General features: G+C 38.4%; 1 protein-coding gene across 2 annotated transcripts in view; it reads left to right on the forward strand.

The window, feature by feature from the left end:
* The window catches only part of usp4 (ubiquitin specific peptidase 4), a 78,774-nt gene extending 59,223 nt beyond the window's left edge, over positions 1-19,551 (forward strand). For both annotated transcript variants that reach the window (XM_033037045.1, XM_033037046.1), the window contains 13 exons: positions 21-179; positions 863-1,087; positions 1,255-1,338; positions 3,356-3,450; positions 3,754-3,954; positions 5,963-6,069; positions 7,722-7,973; positions 9,896-9,966; positions 10,566-10,681; positions 13,502-13,651; positions 16,356-16,459; positions 16,550-16,638; positions 18,675-19,551. In XM_033037045.1, coding sequence (XP_032892936.1) covers positions 21-179; positions 863-1,087; positions 1,255-1,338; positions 3,356-3,450; positions 3,754-3,954; positions 5,963-6,069; positions 7,722-7,973; positions 9,896-9,966; positions 10,566-10,681; positions 13,502-13,651; positions 16,356-16,459; positions 16,550-16,638; positions 18,675-18,815 — 1,794 coding nt within the window. In that variant the 3' untranslated portion in view covers positions 18,816-19,551. The remainder of the gene's footprint in view (positions 1-20; positions 180-862; positions 1,088-1,254; positions 1,339-3,355; positions 3,451-3,753; positions 3,955-5,962; positions 6,070-7,721; positions 7,974-9,895; positions 9,967-10,565; positions 10,682-13,501; positions 13,652-16,355; positions 16,460-16,549; positions 16,639-18,674) is intronic.
* The last annotated feature ends 486 nt before the right edge of the window (positions 19,552-20,037 follow it).

Genomic DNA, 20,037 nt, shown 5'->3' on the forward strand with positions numbered 1-20,037 from the left:
ATTTTTCTTTCTCTCTTCAGACACAGGTTGGATGTTTTGCTCCCCAGTTTTCAGGATACCAGCAACAGGATTCTCAAGAGTTGCTTGCATTTCTTTTAGATGGTTTACATGAAGATTTAAATCGTGTGAAGAAAAAACCCTACTTAGAACTTAAAGATGCCAATGGTAGGGAAGATGAGGTGAGTCTTGTTCTGAATAATCTATTTTAAAGGATGCATTTTTAATGTAAGGTATATTTTGCATCACACAGCTGCTTCAAATTTTAACTTCCAACTATTTTTTCCCTCAGTTAGACCGTGGAGATTTTGCTTATGGTAAATCCATCAATAATTAATGGAACATGCTCAAAGGGTATGGGTAACAAGGCAATATGTGTTCTTAAGCACTTCCCAATTGATTCAAAAGTTGCTGGGTGTCTTCAGTTGAAATACAAAGAAAAAACCTACTGTATTGTAATTTCTGCTTGATTATATTAGTGTTATGCTGGTCTCCAGCTCAAAGTATTATGGATATAACGGCTGCCCCCATTATCCAGGCCAAAATTTCCATGCATTGTCTTGTGTTATCTAGTTGTAATCTTTTAATTTTGGATGTTAAACCAAGCTTTTATACATACATGATTAAAATCGTGCCTCGTACAGGTACAGGATGAAGCAAATTATTTTTAGTGCAAGATAAATTCCAAATTAAATAGAGTCCAAGGGGGTACATGAGGTACATGTTAGCTCAGGACCGCACTCTAGTTGATGATAGGTAGGTGAAAGTGCTTTGATAATCCTGAACACGCAGTGTGGTCCATTATAATGCAAGCTCTTTATGCATAAATGTGTCTTACAAATGTTTTTGTCCTTTTTGATTATAGACAGTCGCCACAGAAGCTTGGGAAAACCACAGATTAAGGAACAACTCCATCATTGTAGATATCTTCCATGGGCTATTTAAATCTACTCTAGTTTGTCCAGAATGTTCAAAAGTTTCTGTGACTTTTGACCCATTCTGTTATCTAACGCTGCCATTACCTATGAAGAAGGACCGCACCATGGAAATCTTCCTGGTGAGGGCTGACCCAAAGTCAAAGCCAACGCAGGTTTGCTTACTTTCTCTGTATGAATTAAACATTATCATTAAACATTTTAAACGTCATTATACAATTATACAACAAGAAAATAATGTCACTTGCTGGCACTAAATACATGTTTTTCTTTGAATTATTTTGTATTGTATTACTCTATTAATGGACTGCTTATTTTACAGTATAGGGTAATTGTCCCAAAGCTGGGTACAATTTCTGATTTATGTACAACGCTTTGTCAGATCTCTGGAGTTGCTGCAGAAAAGGTAAGCTGTTCCAGTTTTTACTCAGATATTACATTTTACAATTAAAATCGTCCATTAATTTAGAAATCGTTTTTATTTTGCAACATCCTGGAAAGACTTGAAAGCAGGAGCTCATTTAATTGCAATCTCTAAAGCAGTCAGTACCATTATATGATTATCACATAATGTCTGCTTGCTGAAAGCTCCCAGTACACTAGATGAAGGACAGCAGGTAATTAATCCCAGTGTCCTGGCCAACATTTATTTCTCAGTTAATATTACCAAGAGAAATTATTGTCATTTTTACATGGAGACACGTGACTGCAGATGCTGGAATCCTGAGCGAAACGCAGTGCTGGAACAACTCAGCGGGTCAGGCAACATCTGTGGAGGGAATGAACAGGTGACGTTTCAGGTCGTAACCCCTCTACAGAAGGATGTCTGATTCGTAAGTACAAAGAAAGGTCCCGACCTGAAACTTTGCTTGTCCATTCCCTCCTTGAAATGCTACCTGACCTGCTGACTTTCTACAGCAGTTTGTATTTTTGTCATGTTTACATGTTTTTTTTTGGGCATCTATATATATGCAGCTCCCTCTTCAAATAGTAATTACAATTGAGAAGTGCTTTATTATTAGTGAAGTACTTTGGCATATTCTGAAAGGAAGTCAAAAGTCCTACAGAAATGCAAGCTTTTTTCCTGACAGTGAATTATCATTACACCTAATCAATCTGAGCTGAATTTAAAAAAAAACTGAAATGTCAGATGTGCTCAGCAAGTTAGACTGAACCTCAGAGAGAGAGAGAGAGAGATTAATTGGTTCATGCCAATCATCTTTTATCAGGAAGAATGCCAGGAAATTGCTATTATCGATGAAATAAAAGTTCTGTTTCTTATTACATCAGCTATCAACTTAATCTGATTGCCATTGTAGAAACAAGAAACTGCAGATGCTGATTTGTAATAAAAGACACAAAGTGCTGGAGTAACTCAGCAGGTCAGGCAGCATCTCTGGAGAACGTAGATAGGTGACATTTTGGGTCAAGACCCTTCTGTGGTTGAGGGGGAGCGGTGAGAGGAAGAAAGCTGGAAGAGAGGAGGAGCCAAACAAAGCCTGACCGGTAATAAGTGGATTTACTTCCTCTGTATCCACCTATTACCTGCCAAGCTTTGTCCTGTCCCTCCCCTCTTCCAGCTTTCCGTCACCCCCCCCCCCCCCCCAGGTTAGTATACGGGATGATCGCTGGCTGGCGTGGCCTCGAAGGGCCTATTTCTGCGCTGTATCTCTAAATAATAATGAACTAAATAAATCCAAACTAAAGCTATTTATTGTATCCATGACATAAATGTAAGATATTGTGCGGGCGATGAATGGAACGAAACATAACCGAGTAGGTATCACCAATGGATGACTTACAGTGACAATGGCACTTAAACAAAGCAAGTTATCAAAAGTTGGAAAGTTCGATATTGAGTGCAGAAGGCTGCAGTATGCCCAGTTGAAGATGAGCCTAAAGCTTGCATTAGGCATCATTGTAGTAGTGCAGAATGCCAGTGATAGATGGGTCAGAGTTTAAATAGGATGGAGAATTAAAATACCAGGCTGCAGGATTTTCGCTCACAGTTGTGGGCTGAATGCGGGTGCTCTGCAAGGTGCATTCTAATCTGCAGTTTATCCAATGTAGAGAAGGTCACATTGTGAACATTAAATGCAGAAATGCAAATGAATCACTGCTTCCTCAGGAAAAACATTTAAATCACTAGCTGGTTGGTAGGAAAGAAGTTATCTTGCTGCCTTCCAGAGAGATGAGAACTTGATAGCAGCAGAAGAATATTTAAAAAGTGTGTTTCACAAAGATCACCCATTGGGAACAATTATAGGCAGAACCCGTTACTTAACCAAATTTTCCAAATATCTTTTTACAACAGTATATTTCCAAGAACTAAAATAGCGAATTAATTTAGTCTAATAGGCGTAACAATGTCGAACTGTTGGATCGACATGTTATGATTTAAAACCTGTATACTTTGCTTTCAGATGGTAGTCACTGATGTTTACAATCATCGGTTCCACAAAACCTACCGACAAGATGAAGCCTTGAATCATATTATGGACAGGGATGATATTTTTGTGTAAGTATAAAAGACAGATATTTTCCATTTTCTTTCTAAATGTGGCGAAAGTAATTTGTAGCTTGAGTTAGTTCAGGTACTTGCCGGGTGATGTTTATTTTCTTCGTGTGGAAAACTTATGACTGAGGAGTTACTTTTGTGATTTTCTTTTTGCCTGGCATCTACACTTTTTAGCACCTTCCTGCTGTTTGGAGGATCATGCTTTAACCATTTATTTGCACCATATAATGTACAACAGTTTCCAATTATTTTTATATCAAGATATCATTTATTTTAGTTGATCTGCTCTCTATATTTTTACAGTTATGAGGTTTCTGGCGCTGGAGAAGATGACGTTGAAAGTTCAAAGTACATCAACCTACCAATATATTTCCGTGAGAAACGGTTGCGTTCATCTAATACACCTGCAGGCACGATTCTGTTTGGTCAGCCATTGTTGATCTCTGTTCCCAAGGACAATATTACTCTGGATAACTTGTATGACCTGATCCTTGCACGAATTTCGTAAGCTTACTTATATTTTATTAACAAGAAAATAGTCCAAGCATTTTATATTTTTGTCACTGATTTGTGGTTCTGATGTTGTGGTTGAAATTCTTTTAACGTGAATCGTTGTTACTTTGTTTGGCCACATTTGCATAAATACTACATCACTGTTTATAGAACAAAGCAAAGTTAGAAAATAAGCACATATTAACAAGAGGGGTGGTGGAGAAAACAATGTGTGTCTCTGGTATCTGTGATAGATTGACGATGCAAGAGAAACTGAGGAGACAATTTGTTTTGGTGCCAACTGAGAAAGAGTCCTTAAGACTTAATTACAACTGAATTGCCTGGAAACTATGTAATGGGAAGGTGATGAATGAGAACAGTGTAGAAAGGTTTAAAAAAATCAATGCTGGAAATGAGGTACAGCACAACAGTTGCTGAAAATCTGAAACAAAAGAATGGTGCAAGGATGTAACTAGTGGAGTGAGACTCCTGGAACCCTTCATGGCTCGGTTATTTACAATTTATGTTAAAGACCTGGAGAAGAGGACAGTAATTGTGCCAATGACATGAAAATAGGTGGGAAGTCATGTTCCTTTGAGGATATTTGGACACTGCAACAGGATACAGATATAATAGTTAAATGGTGTTTTTTGTTGTTGCATGTGCGAAGTGCAAACGCACATTGAAATTATTTTCTTACAAACAGTTCAGTGAAGTATCGCTATACAAAAGCACATACCGGATTAGCAGTTTGTACAGAAATAGTCTGCTGTTCCCACATGCAAGAGACGCCATTTTCTGACGCCGTTTTCAAAGTCCATTCCGTGCTCGAGGAATTATGAGCAGTGATAAGTTGAGTGATAAATGGAGTTTAATGAGGGGGGAATTATGAATGACTGTACTTCAGTGAGAGGAATTTAAAGGCAGACTGGTGATGTAAACAGGATTGTGGATCCTCAACCTTCCTCTTCCAAAGTCCACAATCAGTTCTTTGATTTTGCTGATGTTGAGAGCCAGGTTGTTCTGGCACCATTTGGTCAGTCGGTCGATCTCACTTCTATACTCATTGGCATCTGTAATTGAAATCAATAACGTTTAGTGCAAGGTCAAGTCAGCAAAGTCTGTTCAAGGATAGACTGAGGGTCACCAAAAAGGTAGATAGTAGTTCAGCCCTAGTTCTCTGGTTGTGGTAGGATGATTCAGTTGCCTGATAACAGCTGGGAAGAAACTGTCCCTGAATTTGGCGGTGTGTGTTTTCACACTTCTATACCTTTTGCCTGATGGGAGAGGAGAGAAAAGGGAGTGGCCGGGGTGCGACCCGTCCTTGATCATGCTTGCCAAGGCAGCGTGAGGTATAAATAGAGTCAATGGAAGGGAGGTTGGTTTGTGTGATGGTCCAGGTTGTGTCCACAATTCACTGCAATTTCTTGCCATATTGGATGGAGCTGTTCTCAAACCAAGCTGCGATGTATCCTAATAAAATGCTTTTTATGGTGCATTTGTAGAAGCTAGTGGGAGTGTAGGGGACATGCCAAGCTTCCTAAGCCTTCTAAAGAAGTAGAGGCATTGGTGTGCTTTCAGTGTTATATTATTCATATTGCATTATTTTGAACTACTTTTTCTTTATAAAATCACTCTGCTCCTTCAGAGGAGTCCAACACAGGATTTGTCACATGAACCGTTCAACTCTACAAATGCAGTACTTTTTATTGGCTATCAGGAATAAATGTAACCACATTTTTTTGAAGAAGGCAGGCAAGACTGGGTGAGGAATTTAAGCAGAAAGTAAATCTTGACTTGCCTGATCCACGTGTTCCTTTTGAACTGTTTTTAATGTATCTTGGCTTAGCTCTTGTTTAGGGACTTCTAAATAGGACTTAATCTACATTTTTAATCTTTTATGACTTTCAGAAAAAAGCATGGCTGATCATATAAACAGGGATTGCAATGAAAGCACGTTATAGTTTGCAGTGTAAACTTAATAAAATTGCCCTAGTAAAGATTTTTTTTGTCATTTCAGTCGTTATGTGAAGCAAACACACAAGGAAATAGTTGAAAGCAATAACAGTGGAAGCCAGAGCACAGACAACGGCTTGTCCAGTGCGACAAATGGCATAGGTGATGAAGGTAATGATGCATAATTCTTTGTCATCTTTGTTATTACAAACAATGCATTTGTTAAACTGGCACAGCATGTTTTTTTTCCTGATGTTTTCACTGATTGCTTTAGACTTTAGAGATACAACGTGGAAACGTAGAAACATAGAACATAGGTGCAGGAGTAGGCCATTCGGCCCTTCGAGCCTGCACCGCCATTCAATATGATCATGGCTGATCATCCAACTCAGTATCCTGTACCTACTGTACCTACCTTAGGACGACAGATGGCACAATGGGCTAAGTGTTCGGCTGGCGACCGGAAGGTAGCCGGTTCGAATCCCGCTTGGAGTGCATACTGTCGTTGTGTCCTTGGGCAAGACACTTCACCCACCTTTGCCTGTGAATGTGTGTGAGTGATTGGTGGTGGTCGGAGGGGCCGTAGGCGCAGAATGGCAGCCACGCTTCCGTCAGTCTGCCCCAGGGCAGCTGTGGCTACAGAAGTAGCTTACCACCACCGAGTGACTGAGGAGTGAATGAATAATGCGATGTAAAGCGCCTTGAGTATTAGAAAGGCGCTATATAAATCCCATCCATTATTATTATTATTACTCAGTATCCTGTACCTGCCTTCACAGGCCCTTCAGCCCACCCCGCACCAACCAGCGATCACCTCCGTACACAAGCACTATCCTACACACTAGAGACAATTTACAATTTTACTGAGGTCAATTAACCTACAAACTTGCAGGTCTTTGGAGTATGGAAAGGAAAGCAGAGCATGTAGAGAAAACCCACACAGTCACAGGGAGAACATATCAACTCCGTTCAGACAGCACCCATAGTTTGGATCAAACCCAGATCTCTTGCGCTGTAAAGCAGCAACAGTACCACTGCGCGGCCCCAGATCAAACTGGCCAAATCCTGGAGGATGTAACTCCCATCCATGGCACATTTGAGTTAGTAACCAAACCAATGTAGAGAATAAACTACTTGACCTTGACCATGCCAGCCTACTTGTTTCAAAATTCTTTTTCATTCTTCTTAATTCTCAATTCCACTCTATTTTGTCATCAACAAACTGAGAAATTTTATTTTTGGTTCCTTCGTGCAAAGCATTGATGCATGATGTGGCCAGCTGTGACTCGAGCACTAATTCCTTGCAGTTCTCCATTTGTCATGGCATGCCACCTGCAAAGGACCCATTTGTTCCTACCGTTTCCTGTCTGAAAACCAGTTTTCAGTCCCATTAATTTATTTCTGTATACTGACTACTTATGTGGTACTTTTAATCAAAGGCCATCAGCAAATCTAACTGTAGCACATCCACTAGTTCCCTTTTATCTAATCTTCTGGTTTCATCAAAAAGAAATACTCGGGTAGTTTGTCAAACAATATTTCCCTTTCATAAATCCTCTCAGCTATCTAATCTACAATAGAGACAACATTTTGTGCTTATCTTCAGTTTAAACCAGCATCTACAGTTCCTTCCTACACATGGAACAGTACAACACAGGAACAGGCCCTTAAGCTCACAATGTCTGTGCTGACCATGATGTCATGTTAAACTAATCTCTACCTGCAAGTGATCTATGCCCCTCCAGTAATAGCGACTTTATTTGAATAACTAGTATTTTAGTCATAATTACATCAGCCAGGTAATTTTGTTTTGCATCCTTTAGGTGAGGAGGAGATGGATCTTCAAAATGCAATGGGAGATAATGAGGAACCTGGCTCGGAACCAGAGAACAGTCAGTCTGACAGCTCTGCAGCTGATGAGAATGATAAAATGGAAAATGGGCCTACCAAGCGCACCACCAAAGAAAATACACAGAACTATAGAAAGAAACTATTCACCTTCAACTTGGTAAATGCCTATGGTACCTCAGATTTCAGCTCTATTACAGAAGATGGAACCTTTCTCAAGTTAAGCTGTAAGTCCCACAGTTTTACTACTAAAGAAAAAATATGGAAACCATAGAATAAGGTACATTGTTAATACTACTGGACACTTTCCCGATTCATTAATTTCCTCAGGAAGATATTACTCACTATGCAGCCATGATTCATTGGATTTTTGTTTAAGAAGGAACTGCAGATGCTGGAAAATCGAAGGTACACAAGAATGCTGGAGAAACTTAGCGGGTGCAGCAGCATCTATGGAGCGAAGGAAATAGGAAACCTTTCGGGCCGAAACCCTTCTTCATTGGATGTTGTGGTCAGACCCATTGCAGCAGAGCCTCTGAGTATTTCTAAGGCAAAAGCTGAAAGATATTTGATTAGCATGGGTGAGAAGTTACTACAGGTGGAAGGGAATGTAGAGTTGAGACTATAATTAAATTAGCACATGAGCATATAAAACGCTCATGTGCTGATTTAATTATAAATCATATAGAACATATAAAAGATAAAAATGGACTGCAAATGCTGGTGTATACTAAAGTTGGACACAAAATGCTGGAGGCCCATTCTTAGTCGTGTATGTGACCAAAAAGATGACAAATTGTGGAATACATATCTTCTAATTCTGAAAGCATTACAAAATATGATTCTTTTTTTTTTGGTTTATTGTGAATTTTTTATGTTTTGCTGACAATGTTTTGGGTCAGAGGCCAAATACGTGTGTGACACCACACGGTAACATTGTACAAACTCTGGATTTAAAAAAAACTAGAATGCTCATATCTTTAGCAGACATGCATTATAGTTCTGCAGGTAGGAAAAAAGCAATGAATAAGATTAATCTCTTACAGGATTTATTTTTTAATGTATCACTTTGTGATGACATCTGGTCACGTGTGTGGCATTTTGGTTCACTTTCCAAAGAATGGGCCTGGAGTAACTCAGCGGGTCAGGCAGCATCTCTGGAGAAAATGGACAGGTGACTTTTTTGGGTCGGGACCCATCTTCAGACCTTTTACATAAAATGGCAGCATGCTTAAAAAGCCAATTGGCTTACTGCAGTTAATTTGCATGTGTTGTAAAATAATATTTGAAGGCTTTATATCTTTTTATGAACTTGCTGAAAATCCAAATATTATAGACGATGTTCGATTGTACTAATCCAGCCTTGAAATATACCTTGTGCCATAATATAACCACTGTAGTAATGCACAAAAGTCATGCTGTGAAATGTGCTCATCAATACATTTCATGTTAGTTATCCATGAGAGTCGCCACATTTAATAATATTGTAAATTCTAATTCTCTCCTTCCATCACCTCCCATTCCAATGCGTAGAGTCATAAAGATACAGCATGGAGACAGGTTCTTCGGTCCACCGAGTTCGTGCCGACCATCAACCACCCATGTGCAATAATCCCACATTGATCTCTCTTATTCTCCCCAAATTTGCGCCACCCCAGATTCTGCCGCTCGCCTATATATGGGGATCAATTTACCTACCTAATTAACCTACCATATCTATGTTGTGCAGCAGGAAACTGGAGTTCCCAGGAGAAAGGCACAATGTCATAAAGAAAATGTGTAAACTCTGCTTGGTTGAATTGAATCTCTGGTGTTGTGAAATTGCGGCTTCACTAGCTGCACCACTGTTCTGTCCTTCAGAAAACATATCCACTGTATATGTGGTGAAAATTGAGTATTTAAAATGACTCATCAGCACATGCAAAATAGTCTCATCTGTAAACTCCATCCGACTGTAGTTATATTTGGTACATTTAAAGTTCCATATGTAGCAATGCAAAGTAGTTGCAATCTGCTAAATTACTCCAGATACTTTAATGCCTATAATCAATTAAGTTTTACATACAACATTAATCAAAACCAACTCAATCAGCAGAATTTAAGATTCTCTTGGTGTGACTCATGACCATGTTTATTGTTCTTCTTTCAGCACATTCCACAATTGCTGTAGACTGGGATCCTGAAATCAAAAAGATGTATTATGATGATCAAGAAGCTGAGGTAACTAGATTTTATCTTGTAAATTTAGATCACCAATGCAATCAATCACTGAGTGTCTATTTATTAGAGAGAGGAGATACCCGGTGGTACAGAATCTTTAGAGTGGTGAGAAAATGTATATGGACTGTAAAAATAATTGGCAGTTACACTTTCTGAGAATTACAATATATTTTAAAGATATTAAGAAAGGCAAACTGAGGTATTGATGAAATGCTGTCACTATTTTATAGCCAAAGTTAACAGACATTAGTGCAATTGAGTCAGTTTTAATGTTGACCATAACAATCATAGCATTTGGATCCCTTAATTACCAGTCCTGATTATTTTATGTTCTAATATATTTAACATGTATGGTAAACTGTTTCAAGGCTTCTGTCACTTATAGATTTTAATATTGTTGAGGTATTGGAGAAAAAAAATCTAAATATATAGGTATGATTTTTGGTGTATCTTTTCAATAATTAAATAAGATGACTCTTAACTGTTAAAAATGGTTCTGCCTTTGTGCTGTGTTCATCTTCATGTGGGAAGTAAATTGCACAATAATACGTGGCACACTTGTGCAATGTGTGGTGAAATATGAATGATTCTTTTTCCAGGCATACGACAAGCATGAAAGTATGTCACAGCCTCAGAAGAAGAGAAGCTCGGTTGCCTTAAGAGATTGTATAGAATTGTTTATAACAATGGAAGTATTGGGAGAACATGATCTTTGGTTTGTATAGCTACATTTTCTTTAATCCTACCCCCATCGCCTCTCCTTGTTTTCCTCCTGTTTGCTCTGGGGCTTTGACCTTTCAGCTACTGGGATAGACAGGTTTAAACCTGAGTTCAAGTGGATTGAAGCTTGTCAAAATGCAAGTAGAATCACATAGCACAGAAACAGGCCCATTGGTCCACTTGTCCATGTCAACCAAGCTAGTTCCATCCAAGCTAATCCCATTTGCCCATTTTTGGCCCATATCCCACTGAACCTTTCTTATCCATGTACCTATCCAAGCATATTTTAAATAACTGCTGTGAAAGCGTTTTGTCCAACCAAGTTGTCAAGAATCAATATTGACTATCATAATTAGCTATTTTTCTATTGAGCTATGTGTATATAAATGTACTGTATGCAGAATGCTTTAATGTGATTTTAGATTGTTATTTCTTGTTGCTATATCTTTCAATCTTTGCACCTTATATCTTTATGATTGCCCAATTAAGCGACATTAGCCTTTTACCATCTTAATTTTCCATGCATTCAGGTGGAGAATGCTGATGCAAGTTTATTTTCCCCATGTTGTTAAAAAGATGAATAAAAAGTTCATTCTACTCAGGCCAATCAAGCCTCGGCCATATTATCCACCCTCAGTAATATCAGTGTGACATCTTTGTGTTTGTATTTGCCTGCCATCTGGTGGCTTCTGTGTGAGATTACCAGTTATTGCCAAATTAACAATGACCAATACTGAAATGCTCTTTCATGTAGATCAGAACCAAGAGTAGATCGTTGGACTCCTTGTGTCCATCTCATCATTCAGTCACTGCATTTGTCTCGATGCCCCAATGATGAAAAACCTATCTCTTTTTTTTAAATTTTAACTCTGAATCAGAAAATGCATCTCTGTCAGGTTTCTTTAGAAGTAATATTCATTTGAAATTGTACTTTCAAAAAATATTCTCAAATATAATGCTTATGGCACCTTTTGTAAATTCCAAATCAATATACACTAAACGCAAAGCATTGCAAAGATTTTTAAGATGGAAATCGAGGATTTTAATTTGGAAAGTAAGAGACCATTGTCCATTAATCTTGGATGTTTTGAATGCAAAACATTTTTATTGACATTTTGGCTTGTTGAGTTTAGTAGGATGGTTGGAGTTAGTATAAATTACAATTAGAGGTATCTTGGAGTCCAAATCCGAAGCTCACTAAAAGTGGCTACGCAAGTAGAGCATGAAAAACGTGCATGGTGTGCTTGCCTTCGTTGATCAGGGCATTGAATTTAAGACAGGAAGTCATGATGTAGATTTATAGGAGTTTGGTGAGGCCACATTTGGACTATTGTGTGCAGTGCTGTTCAGCCCAATACAGGAAAGATGTTGAGGCTTTGAAGAGGATGCAGAAGAGGTTAAGCAAATTTGGATTTTCTCTGGAGCGTCTGAAGTTGAGTTAAGACTTGGGACCTTGTTTTCCAGGGTGAAAATGTCAAATATTAGATGGCATAGTTTGAAGGTCAGATGGGGGAAGTTTAAAGGAAATATGCAGGACAAGTTTTTTGTTAAGTGGTGAGTGCCTGGAATGCGTTGCCTGGGATGGTGGTGGAGACAGATACCATAGTGGTGTTTAAGAGGCTTTTAGATAGGCACATGGGAATGGAGGGAAATGGATCACGTACAGGCAAAGGAGATTAGTTTAATATGGCATCATGTTTGGCACAGACATTGTGGGCCTAAGAGCCCATTCCTGTGCTCTATGGTTCTGTTTCTATGTCATAACAATGTGTTTCTAGTGTGTTTTGTTAACAAACATCAGCTGTGTCCCATTCGGAAGTCTTAACCAAAATTGAGTCTGATTGCCAACTAAAGCAATCCTGAGCTACCATCTACCTCATTGGAGACCCTTAAAATATCTTTAATTGATCTACTGGAATTTATCTTGCACTAAACGTTATTCCCTTTATCATGCATTTGCGCACTGTGGATAGCTTGATTATAATCATATATAGTCTTTCCACCAACTGGTTATTACGCAACAAAAGCTTTTTTACTGTACCGTGATAATAAACTAAACTCGACTCAGACTAAAAATTTGTAGCAGTAAAGTTAGAGATAGAAATTATTTTACTACCATCCCAACATCAGATAGCAAACAAGCTCTTGCAGTGATTTGACTCCGATGTGAATGGCAGCATATCCAGGCCATTGCCCCATTAATTGTTTAGGTTAGAGAGAGTATAGAAATAGCCCCTTCAGCCAACTGAGTCCGCGGTGACCAATTATCACCCATGCACCAGCTCTATGCTACACACTAGGGACTATTTACAGAAGCTAATAAACCTACAATGTGGGAGGAAACCGGAGCACCTTTAGAAAACCCATGCGTTCACAGAGAGAACGTACAGACTCCAAAAAGATAGCACCCGCAGTCAAGATCAAACCCGGGTCTCTGGCACTAAGGCTGAGCCCCTGTGCCTACACTGAACCTCCACTGTGGCTGGAGTAAAAAAATAAAGGGACCAACACGTACCACTAGGAATAAAATAGTTCATGTATTCAAGATCACCATCCGTGACTCATAGTGGAAGTGTAAATATTGGTTGAGAACAGGATTAAATTTGGATCTCATACCAACCTACCATGCTTAAATAGTTGTGTGATGGTCTCTATTCTTGCCCTAAAACTAAAACCATCCCGGCAAATGATTAACACAGGATGAAAGTACTGAAGTAGAATTGGGAGGAAAGAAATGTTGTTTAAATTCCTGGGCGCTGATTTATTTTGAATTAAATGCATCCTTCACAAAATAAGCATCTTGTTATCTCCACAGGTACTGTCCAGTCTGTAAAAAACACCAGCAGGCCACGAAGAAGTTCGATCTGTGGTCTCTACCAAAGATACTTGTGGTACATCTGAAACGTTTCTCTTACAATAGATATTGGAGGGATAAACTTGACACTTTAGTAGAGTTTCCTATAAGGTAAGAACATTTAGTTCAAAACTTCATACAAGGTTCCGCATGGTAGGCTGCTCTGGAAGGTTAGATTGCATGGGATTCCAAGGGGTGATAGCTGAATGGATAGAAAATTGACTTGGTGGTATTTAATCCAGAGAAATGCGAGGTATTGCATTTTGGTAAGTCTAACATGGGCAGGACCTACACAGCGAATGGTGGGGCTTTGCGTAGTGTTGTAGAGCACAGGTATCTAGGAGTGCAGGTGCATGGTTCCTTGAAGGTGCAGTTGCTTGTAGAAAGGGTAGTCAAAAAGGCATTTGGCACATTGGCCTTCATCAGTCCGGGTATTGAGTATAGAAGTTAGGAGGTCATGTTGCAGTTGTATAAGATATTGGTGAGGCTGCATTTTGAGTATTGTGTTCAGTTCTGGGCACCATGCTGGATGGAAGGTGTTGTCCAGCTGGAAAGGGTACAGAGAAGATATACAGTGCCCTCCATAATGTTTGGGACAAATAATCAGCTGTTATGGGACACATAAGTACTTAAAAGAGCAATATGTAAACCGGCCATCCTATTTTTGCAGCTAACCAGTGGTTTGCATCTTCCAATGTAGCCTCTGTATTTCTGTTCATGAAGTCTTCTGCGGGCAGTGGTCATTGACAAATTCACACCTGTCTGCTGATCTGTCAGACAAGAGTTTGGGGGTTTTACTTTATTATTAGAGAGAATTCTTCTATCATCAGATGTGGAAGTCTACCTTGGCCAGCCAGTCCCTTTGCGATTAGTAAGCTCACCAGTGCTCTCTTTCTTCTCAATGATATTCCAAACAGTTGATTTTGGTAAGCCTAAGGTTTGGCTGATATCCCAAACAGTTTTATTCTTGTTTCTCAGTCTTATAATGGCTTCTTTGACTTTCATTGGGACAACTTTGGTCCTCATGTTGATAAACAGCAATAAAAGTTTCCAAAGGTGATGGAAAGACTGGAGGAAAGACTAGGTGTTTAGAGCTCTCTTATACCTGCATTAAGGAGGCAATTACAAACAGCTGTGAAGCCATGTGTCCAAAACATTATGGTGCCCTGAAATGGGGGGAACTATGTATAAACCCAGCTGTAATTTCTACATGGTGAAACCAAAATGTATAAAAATGGCATTTAATAAAATCTGACAGTGCACTTTAACCACATGTGATTTTTTTTCTATTACAAATCTCAAATTGTGGAGTACAGAGGTAAATAAATAAATGATGGGTCTTTGTCCCAAACATTATGTAGGGCACTGTACAAGCATGTTGCCAGGGCTAGAGGGTCTGAGCTATAGGGAGAGGTTGAGTAGGCTGGGACTCTCTTCCTTGGAGCACAGGAGGATGAGGGGTGATCTTATTGAGGTGTATGAAATCATGAGAGGAATAGATCGGGTAGATGCACAGAGTCTCTTGCCCAGAGTAGGGGAATCGAGGACCAGAGGAGAGGTTTAAGGTGAAGGGGAAAAAGTTTAATAGGAATCTGAGAGGGAACCTTTTCTCACAAACGGTGGTGGGTGTATAGAACAAGCTGTCAGAGGAGGTAGTTGAGGCAGAAACTATCCCAACATTTAAGAGAGTTAGACATGTACATGGATAGGACAGGTTTTGAGGGATATGGATCAAATGCGAGCAGGTGGCTCTAGGGTTGCTGGGACATGTTGGCCAGTGTGGGCAAGTTGGGCCGAAGGGCCTGTTTCTATACTGTATCACTCTTTGACTGTGACATTGAATTAACTGGCTGGCTTGCATTGAATAAATATACAAAAGTACTTTTTGAAACCTCTGATGCGTGTTCACATGAAATCAACTGAATATAAATAGGTATTGAAGTAGAAATGGGGCAAAGAGGGGAAAATTTTGCGAGAATTTAATTTTAAATTAGTTATGTACATTAACAATGTTTGTTTTGGAAAATGTGAAAATTACCTCATCTAGTCAGAACAGCCTACTGTTTTTACTCAATATTTTGCTTTGCTTCTGTTTATCACTTGCTGGCTTATACAAAACTTTGTCAGCAGTTCAGGAAGATTTAGCAACCGTAAAATTGTGTTGCACAATTTGAACACTAATGTATTTCAATGTTATCACTTTATCGAGAAACAAAGAGCTGCAGATGCTGGTTTATACTAAAGATAAACATTAAGTGCTGGGGTAACTCAAAGATTGGATTGGTCCTGGTCTTTGCTCGCATCCTGCTCTTCACCACCCACTCTTACTTTCAGTCTGAAGAAAGGTCCTGACCCGAAACATCACCCATCCTTTTACTCCAGAGATGCTGCCTAACCCGCTGAATTACTCCACCACTTTGTATTTATCTTTATCACTTTATTTTCCTGTTTTCTAACGCTAATTTAAAAAAATTAAATCGCACATGCTGGTAATCTGAAGAACAAAATTAAAGAAACACTTTTTCCACAGATACCTGGCCTTTGAATAAATCCAGCATTTTCTGTTTAAATCAGTTTACTAAATTTTCTATTGGGTTACTTGCTAGATTCCTTACCTCATAAAATATGAAGGTACTGAGATACAAATAAACAGTTACCAACAAAAGTAACCTCATCAAAAGTAACATAAATTAGTTATGGCAAGTAAACTGCTTGCATGGATCTACAGATAAAATGTAAATGCAGAACCTATGTAAATGCATTTTATATATATTGTGACATGAATATTAAAATCATATTTTTAATGGTTTTGTAGGGATTTGAACATGTCAGAATTTGTCTACAACCCCAAAGCAGGTCTTTACACCTATGATCTTGTTGCAGTATCAAACCACTATGGTGGAATGGGAGGAGGTCACTGTAAGTAACAAACTTTTGTTTACTACAAACAGGAGGTTATTAATAACTGCATGCAGCCGAGGTATAACCATGCCTCCTTTTTGTCAACAGATACTGCTTATGCTAAAAATAAAATTGATGGGCAATGGTATTACTTTGATGACAGCAGTGTCTCGGGAGCATCAGAAGATCAGATTGTAGTAAGTTGCTGTATTTATGGCATTTTTTGGTTTCATTTTGGAGTTTCTAATGATTTTGTGAATACATTTTGTGATACTTTGTAATGCGTTGATCCGAGCTTTGTGATAATAACTTCTCCCCCACACTGGAAGGACTTATTACTCTTCCTTAACGTCATAACAAGCCCCATGTGTGATAGGCTTCAGTTGATGACAATGCTAGTAAAGTTACATTGATTGCCGGTGGTTAGTTTATATAAAGCAAATTATATAGAGGCATATAATTATATATAAGGCATATAAATTCACTGCCTCATTGTTGTCAGTATATTCTGCATACAGTTTGTGAAATAAACTTTTAGCCAGTAATTCCAACAAGAAAGTAATTAAATGAAAGCATTTCATGACATTTTAAAGTCAATATAAAGTAGCTTTCATTTTTTTTTTTAAACTTTGCCGGCTGAAGTCACATTTGCACTTTGGTTGGGAAGTTCTAGGCTCAAAGACTTGGGCACAAAAAATCGTAGCTGATCCTTCAATACAATTCAAGGGATAGCTGTGGAGAAATAACTGAGTCTGCAGTCAGGTGGACATGTACAAAATTCTATAGGGAATTGTATGTATCCCTGGAGTCTTGATCAGAATTAATTCTTCAAAACCTTATTTGTTTTTAATTTTAAAATAGTCTGATGTCTGATTTTTATCATGTTGCTGCGCACAAAATGGCTGCCAATTTTCCTGTATTCAACCAAAAAGTACATCACTGGCTTTAGGCCTGTTGATATATAAGTGCAAATCTTTTTATTTTCATCGTTTCCTGTTTCCTACTGTTTAGTCTGAGCTGGACTTCAAATCCCACACCTAGTCCAATGAACACCACAGTTCCACCTCAAATTATTTACTGTGAATCTTACCTAATTTTCAAAAAGAGCTTGCTGGCTTACTGAGCTTTTGCACAGAATCATACCCTCCTGCAGTAACCCTCCACCCACATCCTACCTCATTAATCCGCATTCACTTTGCTCTGATCCCGCCTTGTTCAACTGCTACACCATTCACATCTGTAAATCTCTTAACATGGTTTGATCCCATGACCAAACTCCAATCTGCTCCTCAGAATTGATCATTGTGAATATTCCTTTCTCTACTGTGAGCGGTAGAGACTTTGCATCATGGAAGTGGATCCGCTAAGTCCTTGTTGGCATGAGAGATCATTTTAATCACATACTTACCCATTTTTCATAGAATTGCTTTTGGAAAGTATCGTGGGTCAATCTTAAATCTAGATAAGGGAGGTGAAAATATCAATGCCTTCTGTCAAAGGTCCCAGAACAACCATTAGGAACTGGAACACTAATGCACTAGCCGACTGGCTCAAAACACACCTGGGCCTACTGATCGCCTGGTTTCAGTACAGAAATAGATACTTTCACAATCCATTGTCCTACATATTGGCTTCCAATTGTATATTTCTGTACGTTTGTTTTGCTGAGTTTTCATAATGCAGTTGTATACATTTTTTTTTTAATTATTGCTTGCCTGATAATTCGGTAAAGAATTGGCTTCCAACTTTTTAGTTTAGTTTAGTTTATTGTTGCGTGTACGAGGTACAGTGAAAAGCTTTTATTGTTGCATGCCATCCAGTCAGCAGAAAGACTATCCATGATTACTATCAAGCCGTACACAGTAACATTTGAAACGACCACTGCAAAGTATAGATTTGAAAACCTACTCTATTATTGCTGAAGTAAAGTAGTTCCACTAAACACCAGTGCATAGTTTGGGCTGTTAAGCTCTATTTTCATTTTACATGGCAGTTTCTAATGGAACTTTTCTAAACCCCTAACCTTTTAAGCTTGTTAACTATGTGGAATCGATACACTTGTATCCTTCCTCCAGTGTTTACAGCATCGGGGGGAAAAAAACCTCTGCATATTCTCAAGTGACTTGACTTCCATTAATGGTTGAGAAGGACCTTGAAGATATATCAAATGTCATTGTCTCAGGATATGCAATATTCAAGAACCACATGCTAACTATGATTTGTATTTTTCTAGACAAAGGCAGCCTATGTTCTTTTCTATCAACGCAGAGATTCTTACAGCCATTTTGACAGCCCATCTGCTTCCCTGAGTACTCCTACTGAAGAGAATGGTGAGAATAGAAAACATGATGAGGACAAAATGGACACCAATTGAGCAAGAAGTACATATAAACTGTTTCTGGACAGTGCTGCTCTGTATCCTCAGCACCGGCTCCCTTCGAGGGAGTAGGAAGGAAAGAGAACCCTGCTGATGGCATCACCTTTTTAGACGCAAATTCTGGATGACTAGATTGAACAGAAATGTCAGTTGGTTAACCTTTGTTCAGTGGTGCTCTGGCTCAGAATCTACTGATGATTTCTGATGAATAAGAAATGAATGTCACTGTACTGTAAAATAAACGGCTTTGGAAATTTTTAAGTGAAGTTCTTCATCTGCTATTTGACATCAGGGTTTTTGGTTTGGTTTATTTTCGGAAAGGGTTGCAGTTCCTTCTCAAATTAATTTGGATTTTTTTAAGTTCTGTCATAAACCACTTGTATTGTTTCCTTATTGGTTTAATGGTATTTCTTTGCATGAATGACACCTTGCATCTTATCCCAGAAATCTTGCATTTTAAATTTGTAGCAAAGCACTGGTTTATTTGTGGTTTGACTATTGTGACTGGGATACTAAAATTTGTAATATTATATTGTAATATAGGTGGCAAAGGAACAAAAGTTTCCAGCCCCCAGGTAAGATACTGATCCAAACCAGCATAAGTTTGCTGTGTATGTATTGTAATGTAAATTTTACATCAGTTTCTTCTAGTCTTTTTGCCCAAACTGGCACTTTGTAAGTGGCTAGTTTTAATACATATGTCTACTTAAATAAAGACGACGATTGGAGTTGACTCGTCTGTCATTTAGGTTCAGCTGAAACGTGAATGGAAATATTTGTGGAGATTCTTTGGCAAAGTGATGAGCTATTATATATTTATGACCTCTGATTTGTAACTGAATTCTGTAACATATTATCAACTACCATCCACATCCATCTAAGTTGTCCTGTAGACCATTTTTAGTCAGTTCCTCTGAATCATTTTCTTACAATGATTTCCTTTGAATTCATCTCTAATTCTCTCTTATGCTTTGTTTCTATCTATCTTTTGTATATTGAAATTGGCTCCAGTATCATAATCTGAATAATATACAATGTGCATCTTGTTCTGCCACACCACAGATCCTGGCTTATTATTGAAATGTGAAATTATTTTCCGTCTACCTGCTACAAAAACATTTTATTTTAGTTTCAGTTTGTTTTCATTCAGAATCCAAGGTAACATTCCTGTTAATTTCTCCCATCTTTGTTTATAATTATATTGTCATCACAACTGTTT

Source organism: Amblyraja radiata, chromosome 18, assembly GCF_010909765.2.
Source record: "Amblyraja radiata isolate CabotCenter1 chromosome 18, sAmbRad1.1.pri, whole genome shotgun sequence".
NCBI classification, from domain to species: domain Eukaryota; kingdom Metazoa; phylum Chordata; class Chondrichthyes; order Rajiformes; family Rajidae; genus Amblyraja; species Amblyraja radiata.